This window comes from Pipistrellus kuhlii, unplaced genomic scaffold (genome assembly GCF_014108245.1).
Source record: "Pipistrellus kuhlii isolate mPipKuh1 unplaced genomic scaffold, mPipKuh1.p scaffold_m20_p_1, whole genome shotgun sequence".
Classification (NCBI taxonomy): domain Eukaryota; kingdom Metazoa; phylum Chordata; class Mammalia; order Chiroptera; family Vespertilionidae; genus Pipistrellus; species Pipistrellus kuhlii.
Window position 1 is genome coordinate 99,120,042 of NW_023425404.1, and position 20,437 is coordinate 99,140,478.

Sequence of the window (20,437 nt, forward strand, 5' to 3'; positions counted from 1 at the left end):
TATCTTCCTAATAAAACATGGTTTTTGTTCTAGAGAGGCAAGATACCTAACCCTTTATAAGAGATGATACTGAACAGATGCCTGCTGCAGAGCCCTGAAGAGAAGATTTTGCTTTTCTGATTAAAAAAAGAGAGATACCGTCAAGCAGTATATATTCTACCACATTTTCTTACTTTGAATGTGAACATATGTGAAACAACTACGTACATAAAGGGAATGGCCAGAAAAATTAAGAAATCAAGATGTTAATAACACAGTGCCAGGTTCATACTATGAGAAAAAAAATTCCCTAGTTGTTTAATCGATTAGTAATTAACAAGTTGCACTCCTAACTGATTAACCCAATCACAATGCATGAGAATGTCCATTTCTTCTTTCCTTCTCAGAATCGAGCCCACAACTTAGGCATGTGCCCTTGACCTGAATCAAACTCAGGACCTTTCAATCTGCAGGTCAAGATCTATGCACCGAGCCAAACTGACTAGGGTAATCTTTCCCTTTTTCTTACACTCTCTCTAAAAATCAATGGAAAAATATCCTTGAATGAGGATTAAAAAATAAATAATTTTAAAAATAGTAAAATAAAATTAGCCTGCTATATTTGGTCAAACATCTAATTAACTCACCCTAATGCCTTAGCAGTGCCAGACTAAATGATTTTGCAAACCTTATATGGCCTGCAGGCTGGATGTTCCCCAACCCTGCTGTATATTATCTTCATTCTTTTTGTAAATGGAAAATGGAATTTAAATATTTTTATCAGAATATATTGCACATAGTAAAGGTATATTGTTTGGTCACACTGGTTACAACTATATACACACATGCAATTCAACTATATATTGGTTTTAAATTAAAGATCTGGCCCAGTTACTCATTAGGGAACTTTGAGCAATTATCATTAAACCTCATCAACAAAACAAACACACTAACTTCCTATAAAAATGAACTGCCCTGCCCTAATCAGTTTGGCTCAGTGGATAGAGCGTTGGCCTGTAGACTGAAGGGTCCTGCGTTCAATTCCAGTCAAGGGCATGTACCTTGGTTCCAGGCACATCCCCAGTAGTGAGTGTACAGGAGACAGCTGATCAATGTTTCTGACTCTCTATCCTTCTTCCTTCCTCTCTGTAACAAAATCAATATTTTGTTACAGAGAGGAAGGCCGACGCTCTATCCACTGAGCCAAACCGGTTTCAGCAATAAAATATATATTTTTTAAAAATGAACTGTCCTCTTCTTTTCATTCACATGGCTACTGTTACAATTTGAATAATTATTAACAGCCCTCCTGAATATTTTTCAAACTTTAGACTGTTTAAAACTGCTTCCCTCTTTAAAAAATGAAAACATGTCAAGCCAGTGTGTCTCAGTGGTTGAGCATCGACCTACAAACCAGGAGGTCACAGTTTGATTCCTGCACATGCCTGGGGTTTTGAGCTTGACCCCTAGAAGGGGATGAGCAGGAGGCAACCAATCAATGATTCTCATTACTTATGTTTCCATCTCTCCCTCTACCTTCCTGACTGAAATCAATAAAAAAAAAAAAGTATATTATTTAAAAATGAAAACATGGCCGAAACCAATTTGGCTCAGTGGATAGAGCATCAGCCCGTGGACTGAAAGGTCCCGGGTTCGATTCCAGTCTAGGGCATGTACCTTGGTTGCAGGCACATCCCTAGTATGCGGTGTGCAAGAGGCAGCTGATCGATGATTCTCTCTCATCAATGTTTCTAACTTTCTATCCCTCTCTCTTCCTCTCTGTAAAAAATCAATAAAATATATATATATTTTTTTAAATGAAAACATATAGAAAAAAATTTATCAGGTTAACACACACATTAAGGGCATATTGTTGAAATAATTCAACTACCTTTTATTGGGCTGCAATGTTACATGCACATAATACAAGGTGGGGCAAAGTAGGTTTACAGTTGTGAATACCCCAAACAGTTTATAAACTTACTTTTATCCCACCCTGTATAATGGGTTGCAGTCAAAATATTTGAAAAACACTGCTACACTATTACTATGATAAATTAATATTACTAGAATATTAAATTCAGTGAGAACAGAGACATTAGTTTTGTTTATACCTTTAACGTTTAGTTATGACATATACTTTTGACTAACAATTCTACCTACCAACGTAAAATTTGGAGGATGACTTAAATAATCCACACATAATTAAAGATGAGAAGTTTGGCCTGACTGGGTGGCTTGGAGCATAGTCCGTACACCAAAAAGGTTGCAGGTTCAATCCCGACTGGGCACATATGAGAGGAAACTGACTAATGTTTCTCTATTTCTACTTCCCCCTCTCTCTCTCTCTCTCTCTCTCTCTCTCTCTCTCTCTCTCTCTCTCTCTCTCTTTCTCTCTCTCTCTTTTTAAAAAAATAAAAATAAATGATGTATCCTTAGGTGAGGAAAAAAAAAGGGCAACTGTTAATTTTAAGAATACAGTAAGTTTGATCTAATGCCTTTTTTAAAACTCTCTATATTTAAGCCAATAGAGGTAAGCGATTATTCTTTTCATAAGCAGCAACACATAAAAAACTGAAGATGTTAGTTACTAAGGACTGAAAGTCAGGAGAAGTTTGAGCAAAACAAATTAACTTTGCAATCAACAAGTTACTGGGTGCTTCATCCAGATAAGCTAATTTTAAGGCTCAGGATGTTAGGAAAAGATACTACCATAACCACTGGTTTTAGCAACTGTTTTCAGAGACTAAATGGTCACAGATTATGTTCCAGAAATTGGAACGAGCACACACATCTGTACCACTCAGGTGTTGTTTTTTAATCCTCATCTGAAGATAGGTGTTTTGATTTTTAGAGAGATGAAAGAAGAGGGAGAGAAACATTGATGTGAGAGAGAAACATCAATTGATTGTCTCCCTTATGCAACCTGATTAGGGATCAAATCCAAAACCCATGTATGTGCCCTAACTGGGAATTGAACCCTTGACCTTTCCGTGTGCACACAGGATTCTCCAACCGAGCCACACAAGCCAGGGCAATCACTCCGGTTTTTTAGGGAAAACAATCATCATTTGGCTAGAATTACCACTTTTTCCTTTGGCAATTAAAAAAAAAAAAAAAAAATCTGCTTAATGAAGAATTGTTAACATACCATAGAAGGTTCTGTTCTTTTGCTTGAAAAACATAAACACAGGTTTTATCATTTGATTTATAAAATTCTTTTTCTTATTCAAATGTAAGTAAAACCAGTAGCACATAGTGACACTGAAAATTTTCTGCTTTTCAATTAGCCATCTTTAGTCTACCTCTAATTATTTTAGAGTTCGAAATATAAGAAAGAAGTCTTCAGTAGAATTCCTTTTGTTCACCTTTTCCCACCAAAGACTGTAGAGTGGAAAGTTCCAACTTTTGCAACTCCAGAGTGTAGTTATAAATACAGGGGGGGGGAGGAGGAATACCTAATAGTAGTTGTTCCTTTTTTTTCAAGCCACTTACTCTCCTACAGAGCCCAAAACAATCAAGTTCCAAAGTGAACTTCATATTCATAATTCCATCATAAAACTTGCTTCCTTAAGTTTCAACATCCTATAGAAAAGTTTCAAGTATTCCTAACCTGACTGGATCAGTTGCCAAATAACTTGAAATTCTCAAAGAGGAGGAGGTACTGTGAATATCAAACTAAAAAGTAACAATCTCATGACATAAAATAATCATCAGTCACACATTACGAGCAGCACTTATTAAGTTAAGGAAGACTTCATTCTTAAACAGATTTCTTCAAAAAATCTTTAATGTCGCCCCAGCTGGTTTGGCTCAGTGGACTGAAGGGCACAGGCCCGGGTTGCAGGCTCCATCCCCAGTAGGGAGCGTGCAAGAGGCAGCCGATCAATGATTCTCATCACCGATGTTTCTCTCTTCCTCTCCCTTTCTCTCTGAAATCAATAAAAATACTTACAAAAAACCTTTAATGTCTAGTTTTTCTGCTTCTATCCTGCCAAAAGCTCTGTTAATTTTGGGGTGCTGTGACTCAGGGCCCAGAGATTTAGCTGATGCAGTCAGAATACGGAGCGCGTCCTACAGGGCCCCTAAATTACGCTTTATTAACAGAATCTGTATTTCCCCAATGTTCTGGCGTCTGCTGTGGAGCCTTCCAGTTCCAGCCGTCCCAGCCACACCGGTTTCCAGCTCCTGGGGAAGCACGGGCTCCACACTTACCCCAAATCGCTTCCTCAATCACGTGGAGGCCCACATTTCCAGGCCCGCCCGGGAAACGTTCAGTCTAAGAAAAGAAACCTCCTCTGCTCCACCCAACAGGTGCGGAGGCCGGAGCAGCGGCAGCGGGGCGCCCGGGCCGGGCCGGCCAGGCCGCAAGCCGGCGGGAGGGAGGCCCGGCCCCGCGCGGCCTGAAAGCGGGCAGGCCCCCGCCCGCCCGCCCGCCCGCCGCCCCTTCCCCCGCCAATCCCGAGGCGCCCACCCCAGCTGACCTGACGGTGGAGGCGACTCAAGGCCATGAGCCGCAAACTGGGCGACGACGGCACTTCCAGGGTCTCGGCGCCCACAGCCGCCACTGCACCGCCACCAGCGCCACACCACCTCCTCCGGAGAGAGCGCGCCGCGCATGCGCCGAGGGCTTGGGGCGCGAGGGAGTCACGTGGTCGCGCTGCGTGCGTGCGGCTCCGCTGGGATCCGAGAGCCCCGCCCCCCGCCCGGCCCGGGCGCCGGGGGCTGCGGCCGCTGCTGGCCCAGTTTCCTCCCTCAGCGGGTTCTTCCCAAACTGAGAGGGTATTTAGGTCCTTTCACACCCGTGATCTTAGGCTCAGCCCTCCCCCTGCCCCCCAAAGAAAGAAATTATTTTTCTTTGTAGGCAAATCTGATGTTTCCCAACAATTGTTTAGGTTTTACCTCTCTACCTAAAAATGGACAGAAATTAAGACTTAAAAAACCCCTGTGGCCCTGCCAGAGTGCCTCAATGGTTGAGCCTTGACCCATGAACAAAGAGGTATTTGGTTCAATTCCTGGTCAGGGTACATGCCCAGGTTCTGGGCTCAATCCACAGCAGGGGGTGTGCAGCAGGCAACCATCAATTATTCTCTCTCAACACTGATGTTTCTACCTCTTCCTCTCTCTCTCCAAAATCAATTTTTAAGAAAATCCTGTTGGCCTAGACGGTTTGGTTCAATGGACAGAGCGTTGGCGTGTGGACTGAAGGGTCTCAGGTTCAATTCCTGGTCAGGGCACATGCCAGGGTTTTGGGCTCAACCCCATAAAGGTTTTTTTGTTTTTTTAAAAATATATTTTATTGATTTTGTACAGAGAGGAAGGGAAAGAGACAGAGAGCAAGAAACATCGATGAGAGAGAGTCATCGATCAGCTGCCTCTTGCACACCCCCTACTGGGGATATGCCCGCAGCCAAGGTACATGCCCTTGACCACAATCGAACCTAGGTCCCCTCAGTCCCCAAGCCAACGCTCTATCCATTGAGCCAAACCAGTCTCGGCCCCATAAGGTTTTCTAACTCTCCCTCTCCTTTCCCCCCTGTGGAAGAAAAAGGAGTCACATACTAAACCTGACTAGCTGAGAGTACGGAAACCCTCCTAGCTGAGACACTGCTGATCCTCACAGCCAATTGGCTTGGAGATCAATGCTTCCCAGTGATACCAACAATAAGCAAGGCTTAACAACAAGACTGCACACACAGCCCACAAAGGGCTACACCAAGACTGTCCACTGCAGGTAACTGGGAAGGCTGTGCTACTGGGCTCTACCAGAACACCTAGCACACAAAGCTATTCCATCAAATCAGGGAAACAACTAAAATGCAGACAAGAAGAAGGACACAAAGGAAGGAGATGGAGGAAAAGAAAAGATTGGACATTGAGTTCAAAACTACAGTTATAAGGTTATTCAACAATATCCTAAAAAAGGCCGATAAAATAAATGAGACCTATGAGGATATGAAAAGGGAGCAACTAGAAATAATAAGGGATCAACAAGAAATGAAGAAAACATTGTCTGAAATAAAAAATAGTATACAAAGTCCTAAAAACAGACTGGAAGATTGCAAGAATCAAGACAAAGATTTAGAACACAAAGAGCCAGAGGACACTCCTCTGCAGAAGGGAGAAGATAAGAGAATCCAGAAAGTTGAAGATAGTGTAAGAAACCTCTGGGACAATTTCAAGCGAACCAACATCAGAATTATGGGGATTCCAGAAGAGAGAGAGCAAGATACCGAAAGAGTACTAGAAGAAATAGTGACAGAAAACTTCTCCCACCTGGGGAAAGAAATAGACTTACAAGTCCAGGAAGCCCGCAGAACCCCAAACAAAAGGAATCCAAGGAGGACCACACCAAGACATATCATAATTAAAATTCCAAGAGCAAAAGACAAAGAGAGAATATTAAAAGCAGCAAGAGAAAAGCAGGTAGTGACCTATAAAGGAGCACCCATAAGATTGTCAGCTGATTTCTCAACAGAAACCATGCAGGCCAGACGGGAATGGCAAGAAATATTCAAGGTGATGAATAACAAGAACCTACAGCCAAAAATAATCTACCCAGCAAAGCTATCACTCAGAATCAAAGGACAGATAAAGAGCTTCACAAATAAAAAAAAGCTAAAAGAGTTCATCACCACCAAACCAGAATTATATGAATTGCTGAAGGAGGTTATTTAGGAAGAGGAAGAAGATAAAGATAAAAATTATGTTCAACAAATACGTAGCTATCAACAAGTGAATCTAAAAACCAAAGGAATTTAAAAATCTGATGAACAATATTAACTGGTGAATATAATAGAATCAGAGGTATGAAAGGGGAGTGGACTGACGATTCTCAGGGAAAAGGGGAGTTGGGGGTGCGGGAAGAGACTGAACAAAAACTGTGCACCTATGGATGAGGACAATGGGGAATGGGGAAAGGACAGAGGGTGGGGTGGGAACCTGGTGAAGGGGAGCAATTGAGCGGGGGAAGAGGATCACATTTGTAATAATCTGAACAATAAAGATTTATTAAAAATAAAAATAAATAAATAAATAAAAAATAAACCTGACAAGCTAATAGAAGGCCTGTATGGCAGGCCATACAAACTCAGAGACCAAAAGTAACCACATAGATTGGTCTGAGCATAAAAAAGCTAATTAAAAGCAAGTCATGGTAGTAGTCACATTCTAGCCTTTAGCTTTCTTGACAAAGGTCAGTCTTTACCTTAACTGAACATATTTAATCTGTCTGAGCCCGTCTATTATCTTTTTGCACTAAGATAACATACACTTGGAAAGTAAGAGTAATCTCCTTTATCTGGACCTCACAGTGTGCAACCCACTGGCCCCAGAGCACTAGACCACAGAACCCCTCATTGTTATCTTGTTCCTCAAATACCATCCCCTTGTGCTATAAATGTTAATTTTTAACCATCCTGTATCCACAAATGTAAAAGACTTAAATGTTTCAGTGGTTGAGCTTTGACCCACGAAGTCCATCCCTGGTCAGTCACTTGCCCGGGTTTCAGGCTTGATCCCCAGGAAGGAGTGTGCAGAAGGCAGCCAGTCAATGTTTCTATCTCTTTCCCCCTTCCCCTTCCTCTCTCTCTAAAATCAATAAAAACATGTTAGAAAAAAGTAAATGTCTCTGTTTTACTCTGTGGACAAAAAGGGCACATACTAGCCTGACAAGTTGAGGGAAGGCCTTCATGGCAGTCTTGCAAACTCCAAGACCAAAATGAACCCCAAAGGACAGATCAACTAAAAGCAATTATGGTGGGTAGTCACCTCCTAGGTCAGTCCCTGACAAAGATCAACCTTTACCTTAATTGAACATATTTAATCTGTCTTTTTGCCTCTATGAAAACATATCCTTGAAATGTCAGGGTAGCTCAGTAGTCGGCAAACTCATTAGTCAACAGAGCCAAATATCAACAGTACAACGATTGAAGTTCCTTTTGAGAGCCAAATTTTTAAAACTTAACCTTCTTCTAATGCCACTTCTTCAAAATAGACTCGCCCAGGCTGTGGTATTTTGTGGAAGAGCCACACTCAAGGGGCCAAACCCATGTGGCTCCCAAGCCACGATTTGCCGAGGACCACAGGAATATGACATATTGTAGGTTGGATCACATCCATTTCTACGACCTTTCAATTATCTTCCTCTACCATTAAGACTAGGAATTAAATACTCTACTTCCCAGCCTCCCTTGAATCTAAGCATGTCCCAAGAGATTTAGGCAGAAGAACACAGGAACGGCCTTCTTTCCTAAATAAAGAACAAAATCTCACTAGAGAAACTCATTAGTGTTACAAACTTAAATGTTGACTCCTTTATCCTCCTTACCTAAGTGTTGCATCAGTTCAGTTCAGTCCTACCACAAAAATACTTTCCAGGTCCATTCTTTTAATTCCCACTGCTTTTATAGTTTAGCTCAGAGCCCTAACTATTAAATCACTACAACTCCTATAGGAATTTGATATAACCTCACAATATTTTTCAACACAGTGCACAGACTGTATCAACCCTCTAGGCTAGAATCTTTGATGAAATCCATTTGTACAGGTAGGCTTTTGATCTGTTTCCAAATTGATTTCCCTGCCTACATCTTTTCCTCCTTCCATCCAACTATCCCTCTGCTACTGGTTATTTTAAATACAGTATACCATTTCCAATCATGAAAACATTTTTCTATCTCCAGAATAAATTTCAAAATTATATATCATTCATCATTTTATTCAAGTACTATTTATTTAGTTCTCAATATAGACCATATTCCAGGCATAGTGGTGAAGAAGAAAAAAATACACATTCAAAATTGGTCATAGTTGGGTACCAACAGATCATTCTGCATTCAATTTTACATAGTGATGTCTCACACCTTCCATGTTCTGGCATATTTTTTAACCAGTACTTTGCTAAATCTGTAATTTACTTTAATGCCCTTTTAAATCTTGACTTGGCCCATTGTTCTGCCCAGAGAAGTTTGAGTTAAGAGTTTAAATCCTCTTTTACAGTACACATTATGAGACCATAAATGATTAATAATACTACAGTGCTTAATTGATTTTGCCTTCACTTGACATATTCAACCAGATAACTAGCAATGAAATAAGTAGGCATAGCTTATCCTAGCACTAAAGATTTCTATAGAGTTTCTGCTCATCTTTCATCTTCATTTGCTGTTGAGAATAAATGACTTTTGTAGGAATTTGAAGTTTACAAATATTTTCTTATACATAATCCCATTTTAATTCAGTATGCCATAATAACTACAGGATATACATATATATGATTTGGCAGATAATAAAATTGGTTTCTAAATCCATTCTTTCTAAATCAAAATCTTATGCTCTTTACCTTTATAATCACTCATCTCCCTTCTGGCCATATGACTGTCTATCTCTTTTAGCACTTTAGATATTTACTACTGTCTCTCTTTTGGGCCATATTTTTTCTCTTCATATTCTTTATTTTCAGATTACCTTCATTTATTGTAATTTAAAATTTTACATAAGCAATACATTTTGCTTATTTCTGAAAAATTAGAAATTTCAGAATAGTACACTGAAAAAAAAAACTTCACCAACCATTTACCACCATTAATATGTTGGTGTATATAACTCCAGTTTTATTTTCTGGGTGCATATATATTTGATGGAGACACTGTACTTATTTTTTAGTAAGGCTCCCCCCCGCACCCCCCCACCCACACTTTAACACATTATGAACATTATCCTGTGATGAAAGTATTTCATATATTAAGGACCAAATGACATGACTTCAATTAAGTATTTCATTGAAATGCTTTTCATCCCCCTTTTATTTTTAGTTGCAGTGTTAGTGGGGTTAGATTTTTATAATTATCACTGCTTGTAAAAAAAAAAAATCTTTTAACCCTGGCTGGTGTGGTTGGGTGTTGCCCTGTGCACCAGAAGGTTGCTAGTTCAATTCCTGGTCAGGGCACATGCCTTGGTTGCCAGCTCCATCCCTTGTTGGGCATGCAGAAGACAATGATTTTGGCTCTGACATGGATATTTCCCTTTCTCTCCCCCTTTCTCCTTTCCTCTCTCTCTCTAAAAATGAATAAAAAATATATTTTATAAACCACAAAAAAACCCATCCTTTTATTCCAACTTATTCAAGCCTTCAGCTTTTCTATAGTTCTTTCAATCAGTCTTTAATTCTTTTAAAAAAACATTGTTATTGATTTCACAGAGGAAGGGAAAGAAAGAGAAATTTCGATGAGAATCATTGATTGGCTGCCTCCTACACGCCCCACTGAGGAGTGAGCCTGCAGCTGTGGCGTGTGCCCTGACCAGGAATCAAAAGGTGGACTTCCTGCTTCATAGGTTGATGCTCAACCACTGAGCCATGCTAGCTGGGCTTCAACTCCTTGCTGATTTCCAAATTGACAATAGTTCTTGATAACAGAGTGCAAGAATTCTAAGTACTCAATATTAAGAAGTTAAAATAGAGAACACTTTTAGGTCTGGGATTTTATTACATTATTACTATCCTATCTCATAAAGAGGAAATATGCTAACTGACTCTCATGCCATAGCCAAAATGGCAGTGTCCAGTCAATAAGGGAATATGCTAATTGACTGCCAGGCCCTAAAAGATGGTGGCACCCAGTCCCCTCAGCCCTGCCAGGTCCTTGCTGTGTGCCTGCCTCTGGAGTCCTCCAGTCCCTTCAGCCCCCCAGGGCTGGCCCAAGGCACAGGCAAGGCTTGGATGGCGGCTTCCCAGCCTCCCAAAGCCACCTGAGGCTCAGGTAATCAGGGCAGGCCAAGGCTTGCACTGCCGGCAGTGGCAGCACCAGAGGTGTGATGGGGGCATTGCCTTCCCCAGATTGCAGGGGTGCCTCCTGCCCCTGAGAGCTCCCAGACTGAGAGAGGGGGCAGGCTGGGCTGAGGACCCCCCCGCCCTTCAATGCATGATTTTTCATGCATCGGGCCTCTAGTCCTATATAAAAATCCTATATAATCAAAGGGTAATATGCAAATTGACTCTGAGGAACGACCAATCTCTATGATGCACACTAACCACCAGGGGGTAGATGCTCAATGCAGGAGCTGCCCCCTAGTGGTCAGTGTGCTCCCACAGGGGGAGCTCCACTCAGCCACAAGCCGGGCTGAAGGGCCAGTGCGGCAGCAGTGGCAGGAGCCTCTTCTGCCTCCTTGGCCATGCTAAGGATGTCCAACTGACAGCTTAGGCCTGCCCCCCCTCCCCAGTAGGTGGACATCCCCTGAAGGCTCCCAGGATGCCAGAGGGATGTCTGACTGCCAGTTTAGGCCCAATCCCCTGGGGAATGGACCTAAGCTTCTAGGTGGACATCTTCTGAAGGTTCCTGGACTGTGAGAGGGCACAGGCCAGGTTGAGGGACCAACTCCCCCCCTGAATGCATAAATTTTCGTGCACTGGGCCTCTAGTTTTCTTTATAATAAGAGAAAACACTGGCAATCAGTTGGTTAGAGCATCGTCCTGGTACACCAAAGTCATGGGTTCACTCTCTGTTGAGGGCACATACAAGAATCAACCAATGAATGCATAAAAATGGGGATCAACAAATTAATGCTTCTCTGTCTGTTTCCTATCCTCTTTCTAAAAATCAATAAATTAAAACAGAGAAAACACATAGATTATGTAGAGTCTTCATTTCCCAGTAGTGATTAAATTTACTGTACTTTCTTCAATACAAAGTTCAAACTATATCTATTTAAAATAGCAGGTCAGCCCTTCCCAGTTTGGCTCAGTGGATATAGTGCCAAACTGCGGGCTGAAGAGTCCCAGGTTTGATTCCAGTCAAGGGCATATACCTTGGTTGCAAGCTTAATCCCTGTGTGTGCAGGAGGCAACAACTGGCGTTTCTTTCTCTTTTACTCTCCCTCCACTATCTCTAAAAACTAATGGAAAAATATTCTCAGGTGAGGATTAACAACAAAAAATAATAAAATGGTTCCATGTATTTAAAAAATAAAACAATGGGTCTGCATATAGAGAAATGGTCTTTTGCCTTTAAAATTTAAACTTTACCTTATCAACAACAATCGATATAAACTTAGACACATTTGCCATGACAGAAGGCTAGTATTCAAAATTAATAAAGTCTGGAATCTATAATTATGGTGTCAATGACACATATCATAAAGGGTTGAAACAAATTTAATGACACATTCAAATTTATAACTTAGGCTATACGAGTCTAAACCAGGTGTTGCAAACTATGCCAGAGGCCTGTTTTTGTTTGTTCTGAGTTAAAGTTGTGTTTTATTCTTTTTAAAGGGTTATAAGAAAAACAAAAACAAAGAATATGCTACAATTTGTCCGTGGCTTACAAAGTCAAAATTATTTACCTTCCGGGTTCTTTCAGAAAAAGTTTGCCAACTTCAAACCTGAATTATAGGAACATAAAATACACTTAAAGAAAAGATAAAGTATTTTTAAAGTATGTTTGTAAATATAAAACAGTGCATATAAATAAAGTAAGTCTTTGATCTTCTTTCAGCTTAGCTTCAAATGGCATTAAAAACATTTTTAAAAAACCTTTAAGTCATGGATTATTTAAAAAAAAAAAAGCAAGCCCATTTTTAAATAATCTTTACCCAAGGATATTTTTTTCCCATTGATTTTTAGGGAGAGTGGAAAGGAGGGAGGGAGAGACAGACAAACATTGATGGGTTGCCTCCTGCTTGCACCCTAACCAGGGCCGGTTTCGAACCTGCAAATCAGCTATATGCTCTTGAAGAGGAATCAAATGTGTGACTCTTTGGTCCAAGGACCAATGCTCTAATCATTGAGAACACTGATCAGGGCAAAACAAACAAACAAACAAACAAACAAACACAATTTAAAAAGCAGACAAATACATTTAAAAACTGGTCAGTGACATAAGAAGTAAAAGAGAATGAAGTTAGTTCACAACGGTAATAAAGTGATCATAGAGTAAACTACAACTCAGAATCATAGAAATGTAGAACAAAATGGAACTTTAAAGATCATCTAGTCCAACCCTCACATTTTAAAAATGAGAAATCTCAGGTCTAGATTTTTTAAATGACATAGCTATTTTCCTGTAAAGGTACTATAACCCACATCAATAGAATTAGATCAAAATTATAATACTAGAGGCCTGGTGCACGAATTCGTGCACCAGTGGGGGGTGTCCCTCAGTCAGGTCTGTAGGATGGAGCTAAAACCGGCTCTCCAACATCCCCTGAGGGTCTTAGATTGCAAGAGGGCACAGGCCAGGCCCAGGGACTACACTGGTGCACTATCAGGGCCAGGGAGAGACACAGGAGGGCTCTAGGGCATATCCGGCCCATTTTGCTCAGTCCCAATTGGTCCGACCCTAGCAGCAAGCTAACCCATGGGTCAGAGAGTTTGCCCCCTGGTGGTCAGTGGCACGTCATAGTGACTGGTCAACTGTCTGTGTCCTGGTGGTCAGTGCACATCATAGCGACTGGTTGACTGTCTGCCCCCCTGGTGGTCATTACACATTGTAGGAAGTGGTTGAGTGGCCTTAGCATATCATTAGTATATTACGCTTTGATTTGTTGAATGGCCTATGGGTTGACTGGACACTTAGCATATTAGGCTTTTATTACATAGGATACACTGAGTTGGCAGATTATAATGCTCTCTGAATGCATAATAATATGGCCACTCAGTGTACATCCTATATAATAAAAAGCTAATATGTAAATTGTCTCTTCGACTAGGAGTTCGACCAGCAGGCAGGCCAGCTAACTGCCCATGTACCCTCCCCCTGGCCAGGATGGCCGGACCCCACCCATGCATGAATTCATGCACCAGGCTTCATACACACACACACACACACACACACACACACACACACACTGAGTGACAAGATTACTATGCGTTCAGAGATCATAATAAATAATCTGGCCACTGGCCACACAGAGTGTGTGTGTGTGTGTGTGTGTGTGTGTGTGTGTGTGTGTGTGTGTTGCCATTTTAACATATATGGGAGCTGGAAAAATAGGACACTTTTCACACACCTACAGAAATAAATCCTTTTATTTTATAACAATCCTTTTCCTTTTTAAGATGCATACAGTACTTGTAGTCCAAGAATTCTGAGAAAATCTATAGACAACCTGGCACTATTTTTGAGAATTATACAACTGGACAGCAAATTAACACCTTTATAAATGTAAGGACATATAGAAATATAATTTAGTGTTTGCACAAAAAATAGGGAAGTTACATTCAACACGTTTTCTTAAACGTGCATTCAAAATGTTTAAATGTTTTCTAAAACTTTGGTTATCATGCTTTATTATAATTTGTTAAATTTCACAATTATGTAGATGATTAAACCCAAGTGGTAAGCAAATATATCACATTAACACAAAACAGCAAAAACAAGCTAATACTGAACAATCATATTAGCAGACTGATTTGAGAATACACGTTTTCCAAAAATAGTACACAAAACTTAGTGTTAACATAGTTCAATGACTTTTCTTTCACTTCATAAAATAAGCTTGAGTAACGAGACATAGCAGAACATGATTACATAATAAAAGTATATTTTTAATTATAAATCTAATTGTACATTTAGGGCAACAAATTGCGATATCTATAGAATAGTGCAAATGAGAAGGACTTTTCTCAAAAATATTAAAATTGGATTCACTTCATGTTCCTCGTAGTTCATGAATATTGTTATATTAATTATTTTAGGTTTTTGTGTGATGGGACAAGTGATAGGGTGATATAGGTCAGATGTGTACTCATAGGCTGTAAATAAAAATAGCCATTGACTTAATTTACTGGATTAGAAGTGCAGGCACTGAAAATGTAACTTTAAAAAGCTCCATTTGTCATCATGTAAACACTTTTGTTCATCATACCATATTACATGAAGGATTTATAATTCGTTTCAAATTGTCATATTGAGCAATTCCTCTAAACTCTTTTTAATATGTGGTGGTTGAGATGCAGCCTGATTTAACAGATTCTGGCCCATCTGTGCAAAAAGTGCTTTGGATAATTTAGCTGTGGCTACTCGTATATTTCCTCCAGCTCCAGGCAGAGAGCCACTATTTGTCATGTTTCCTAAGAGATGCCATAAAACAACCAATACTTTCTGTTCTGTGGCAAAGGGCTTTCTTTGATAGAGTTCCATAACAATATCTGAAATATAAAAATATGATAAATCGTAAGGTTTAAAAAAAATAAATTCAAGTTCTGCTAATTAAAAAGCATCCTATCTAATAAAAAGGAAATATGCTAACCCTCACACCATCCCAAAGATGGTGGTGCCTACAGCCAATAGGAGGGAATATGCTAATTGATTCCCATGCCCTCAAAGATGGCTGTGCCCACAGCCAATAGGAAGGAATATACTAATTTACTGCCATGCCCTCAAAGATGGCACAGCTACAAGATGGCTACACCCAGTCCCCTAAGCTCTGCTGGGGTGTCTGCCTCCGGAGCCCCCACCCCTCTCCCAGGCCCCAGTAGCCTCCCAGCCACCCATGACTGGCCAAGGTGCAGGCAAGCCTTGGATGCCAGCTGGTCAGCCACCCAGAGCTGGCCCATGGCACAGGCAAGCCTCAGATGGCAACTTCCCAGCCACCCAGTTGTGCCCGAGGCTCAGGTAACTAGGCTGGCCAAGGTTTGCATTGCTGGCAGTGGCAGCAGTGGAGGTGTGATGGGAGCATTACTTTCCTCTGACTGCTGGGTTGCCTCCTGCCCCTGAGGGCTCCTAGATTGTGAGAGGGGGCAGGGCAAGCTGAAGGACCCTCCCCCCTCCAGTGCATTAATTTTCATACACCAGGCTTTTAGTATATATACATAACTTCTTCCCAATGCCATTTTTCTAAAATGTTAACTATCTTAAAAGGTCAGAAACTTTCCTCCTAAAGATTGGCAGCTTCAAGAACTAGAATTCCATATATGATGATTAGTTCAGGCAAAAATGGTAAATGGGAATGAAATCCAAATTTCATCTTCATGTTTTCTAAATGCAGTTAATTAAAAATTTCTACATATTCGACTCATTGACCTTTTATCAAACACATAATTTGAAATAGCAATTTTTATGAAACTAACATTTGATTTTAATTATTTTTATTCATTCTGTTTATTTCTACTAACAGGAAGACTAAACACTTACTGGAGAAAAAATAATAAAATTCTTTTAAAGAAAATTTTTGGGTAAAAGTCTTGTGAATCATGATATAATTTATTTCTACTTCATGGGTAATGATATTGAATTTGGCAGCTTTCCTTAAATTAAAATGAAATACCCATAAGTTTATTCTTAATTAATAAAACATTTCTTTATCCCTGACCAGATAGCTCAGTTGGTTAGAGTGTCATTCCCATGCCAAGGTTGCCCTGTCAGGGTACATACAAGAATCAACCAGTGAATGCATAAATGAGTGGAACAACAAATTGATGACTCTTTCTCTTTCTCTCCCCTACCCCTTTCTCTCAAAAGTAATAAAATAAAATTAACAAAAAATATTTACCAGCAAGCTTTTCAGTCATATCCTGTTTTGCTTTTCCATTTAAAAACTGAGCTTTTGTGCAAAATGGCTGTAGAAGTAAGTAATTGTCTGAACAAAAAGAACAGAGACATGTTTAAAGAGTTATGAGATCTTAGTTATTTTTAATTACATAGCATTGAAAACAAAAATATGCAAATGCATTAGAAAGATGTTTTTAATCTTCTTAAATGACCACAATTTAAAATTCTCTATGAAATCTTAGAGTAACATTCTTAGAGCAAATGAAACATAAAAATACATTACAAAACATTAAAGGAGCTATTGTATGGTGTATATGTATAAGGAATTGTCTATATCCTAGGTATCTTATTCTAAACTATACTATATATGTTTATAAAAAAAAAACAGAAAAATAATTGTGGTTTTTGTTTGTTTGTTTGTTTTTACCTTTACTGACTTTTACAGGTTTTATTTTGAAATAAATATAGATTAATAGTTAAGTTGTAAAGACAGTACAGAGCAGTCTTATGTACCTTTCACCAAAAGGTTATAGCTTACATAATTACAGGTGTTCTCTGCTTTTTGAAAGTTCATCTTTCAACACCTTGCTTTTAGAAAAGACATACATTATATCTGTTTTTATTAACCAAAAGAAAGCCCTAGACAAAGTTCAAAGACAAAAGAAAGACCAAGTGAACATGATCTTAATTTGTATTTGCATTTCCCTAGTAACTAGTGAAGTTGAAATCTTTTCATGTGTTTATTTACCAACCATATATCCTCTTTGGTAAAAAGTATTTTCATGTCTCTTGCTCATTTTCTAGTTGAAATGCTATTTTTAAATTTAATGTTTTGAGTTTTGAGAGTTCTACATATATTCTAGATATGTTCTTTGTCATATATGTGGTTTGTAGTATTTGGCCCCAATCTGTAGTTTATCTTTACAGACCAAATGTTTTTAATTTTGATGATGTCCAATATATAAACTTTTATGGATTATGCACTTAGTGTCACACTAAAAATTCTTTACCAAGCCCTAGGTCCTGAGGATTTTTTCCTGTGTTGTCTTCTAAAAGTTTTATGGTTATGTTTTTCATAATTATGATCCATTTTTTAAAATCTATTTTATTAATTTTTTAAAGAGAGAAAGAGAGAGGGATAGAGAGTTAGTAACATCAATGAGAGAGAAAAACATAGATCAGCTGCCTCCTGCACACCCACTATTAGGGATGTGCCTGCAACCAAGTACATGCCTTTGACCGGAATTGAACCTGGGACCTTTCCGTCCACAAGCCGACGCTCTATCCACTGAGCCAAACCAGTTTTGGCTATGATCCATTTTGAATTAATTTTTAAAAAAGATGTGAGGTTGAGGTAGGAAAAAGAATTGAAAAGTCAACCATAAGGGAAGAGAAAGTCAATTTCATATGATAACATTTAATTACTAATAGTAATTTAAAATATACTAATGAAGAAAATTTTTAACATTAAATGACAAAAAATTGAATAGTTAGAATTTTAGCATTATGAAAATAAGCAAAATAAGAAAGTACAACAGTTAAGTTCAAGTATCTGGAATGCCAAAGTAAGATTTCTTACCTACATGCTGACTCAGTGCCTGAACAACATTTGTGGCAGCAGTATAAATGCCTGGATTCTTTGAATTCAGATTGTTATCTACTATTGCTGGAATTAGCATGTTGATGATAGGAGATAAGTTGTCTCTAAGCAAAGGAATCATTTTGTGCATTGTTTCAAGAGCCACCAGATTTACTTTACTATTAGAATCATGAAGTCGAGATTTAAAAGCATCAAAAATCTGAAAGTAAAGTGATAAATTACTTAAAATGAAATACTGTTTATAGCTATTATATTTAAATTTCTTTTGGCATTTCATAGTATTTCTCCTTTAGCATACTATTTGAAAACACATGCACATTTCATTTAACCTACATTTAGAAAATAAAAAATTTATAAAAACTTGGATGATAAATCTAAGTGTCAAATTTTCTAATAGCAAAATGAGAAGGCTTAAAAAATCACTCCAAAAGACATCTTAATAAATTAAGCTTGAGAAATCTGGATCAGTAGGCAATGTCTTGTATACTATAAATGTGATAGAAGTGATGTTTTCTGGAAGGTGCAGGTAGCTTAGCTAATTCTAAGGAATTAAGATTAAGTTTCTATTTTTATCTATTCATAGCAAAAGTAGACATGTAAGTTTTATTATAAAAAATTCAGTTTTGGCAGCAAAAGAAACCATCAACAAAACAACAAGAAAACGCACTGCATGGGAGAACATATTTGTCAGTGTTATCACTGATAAGGGTTTAATTTCCAACATTTACAGGAAACTCAAATAACTTAACAAAAGGAAGATAAACAATCCAATCAAAAAATGAGCAAAGGAACTAAATAGACACTTTTCAAAAAAGAACATAGAGAAGGCCAACAGACATATGAAAACATGCTCAAAGTCACTAATCATCCAAATCAAAACAACAATGAGGTATCATCTCACACCTCTCAGAATGACTATCATGAACAAATCAACAAATAAGTGCTGGTGAGGATGCAGAGAAAAAGGAACCCTCGTGCACTGCTGGTGGAAATGCAGACTGGTGCAGCCACTGTGGAAGACAGTATGGAGTTTCCTCAAAAAGTTAAAAATGAAACTCCCATTTGACCCAGTGATCCCACTTCTAGAAACATATCCCGAGAAATCATAAACACTAATCAGAAAGAACATGTGCACCCCTATGATTATTAAAATAGCAGCACAATTTACAATAGCTAAGATGTGGAAACAGCCTAAGTGCCCATCAGCAGTGAGTGAATTAAAAAACTGATTCATCTGCACAATGAAATACCATCTCTGCTAATAAAAGGGTAATATGCTAATTAGACCAGACATTTTCCAGAAGTCCTTCCCGACAAAGCCATGGGGGTGGGGCCGAGGCAGAGGCGGTTAGCAGCCATCAGGCCAGCAAAGGAGAGCAGTTAGGGGGATCAGGCCGGCAGGGGGGGAGCAACTAGGGATCAGGCTGGCAGGGGAGAGCAGTTAGGAGATCAGGCCAGTAGGCAGCGGGGTTAAGGGGCGATCAGGCAGGCAGGAAGGTGAGTGGTTAGGAGCCAATGATCCTGGATTGCTAAAGGGATGTCCCACTGCCAGTTTAGGCCCCATTCCACAAGGATCAGGCTTAAACTGGCAGTCAGACATCTCCTGAGGGGTCCCAGATTGGAGAGTGTGCAGGCCAGGCTGAGGGACAGCACGAATTTAATGCACTGAGTCATTAGTTATATATATATATAACTCTTCATGGTAAGAATAGTCTTCCTAAGACATTTTTTATTTTTAAAAATATATATTTATTGATTTTTTTTTTTTTTTTTTTTTTTTTTACAGAGAGGAAGGATAGCGATAGACTCTATCCGATAGAGAGTTAGAAACATGGATGAGAGAGAAACATCCATCAGCTGCCTCCTGCACACTCCCTACTGGGAATGTGCCCTTAAGAAAGGTACACGTCCTTGACTGGAATCAAACCGGGGACTCTTGAGTCCACAAGCCAACGCTCTATCCACTTAGCCATACTGGCTAGGACAAGACATTTTTACTCAGCAGAAATAGAAAATTTTACTTTCTGGTTTGCATGATAGGATAACATGGTACTTTTCTTCTTAAAATTAAAAGGCAACATTACTGGAATGAAGAGTATAATACATTGAGTGGCCAGATTTTTGTGATCTCTGAACACATAATAATCTGGCCACTCAGTGTGTGTGTGCGTGTGTGTGTGTGTGTACATACACAGGCCAGTGCATAAATTCTTGCATGGGTTGGGTCCGGCCAGTCTGGCCAGGGGGAAGTGACATGGGTGGTTGGCCGGCCTGGCCTGCCTGCTGGTCGAATTCCTGGTCAAGGGGACAATTACATATTAGCCTTTTATTATATAGGATATACACTGAGTGGCCAGATTATTATGTG

The 20,437-nt window shown here is 39.3% G+C and overlaps 2 protein-coding genes across 12 annotated transcripts in view; both read right to left on the minus strand.

Annotated features, from left to right (window-relative positions):
• Positions 1-4,618, minus strand: part of PRPF39 (pre-mRNA processing factor 39) — a 44,163-nt gene extending 39,545 nt beyond the window's left edge. For all 5 annotated transcript variants that reach the window (XR_004991414.2, XM_036458080.2, XM_036458156.2 and 2 more), the window contains exon 1: positions 4,464-4,618. The gene's annotated coding sequence lies outside the window, so the exon portion shown is untranslated. The remainder of the gene's footprint in view (positions 1-4,463) is intronic.
• Positions 4,619-13,987: 9,369 nt separating this feature from the next.
• The window catches only part of TOGARAM1 (TOG array regulator of axonemal microtubules 1), a 148,030-nt gene continuing 141,580 nt past the window's right edge, over positions 13,988-20,437 (minus strand). For 6 of the 7 annotated variants that reach the window (XM_045587617.1, XM_036458229.2, XM_036458225.2 and 3 more), the window contains 3 exons: positions 18,049-18,268; positions 16,471-16,557; positions 13,988-15,127 (listed from right to left, as the gene is read on the minus strand). In XM_045587617.1, coding sequence (XP_045443573.1) covers positions 14,874-15,127; positions 16,471-16,557; positions 18,049-18,268 — 561 coding nt within the window. In that variant the 3' untranslated portion in view covers positions 13,988-14,873. Of the gene's footprint in view, positions 15,128-16,470; positions 16,558-18,048; positions 18,269-20,437 lie in introns of those variants that run through there. The other variant, XM_045587618.1, reaches the window with a different exon arrangement.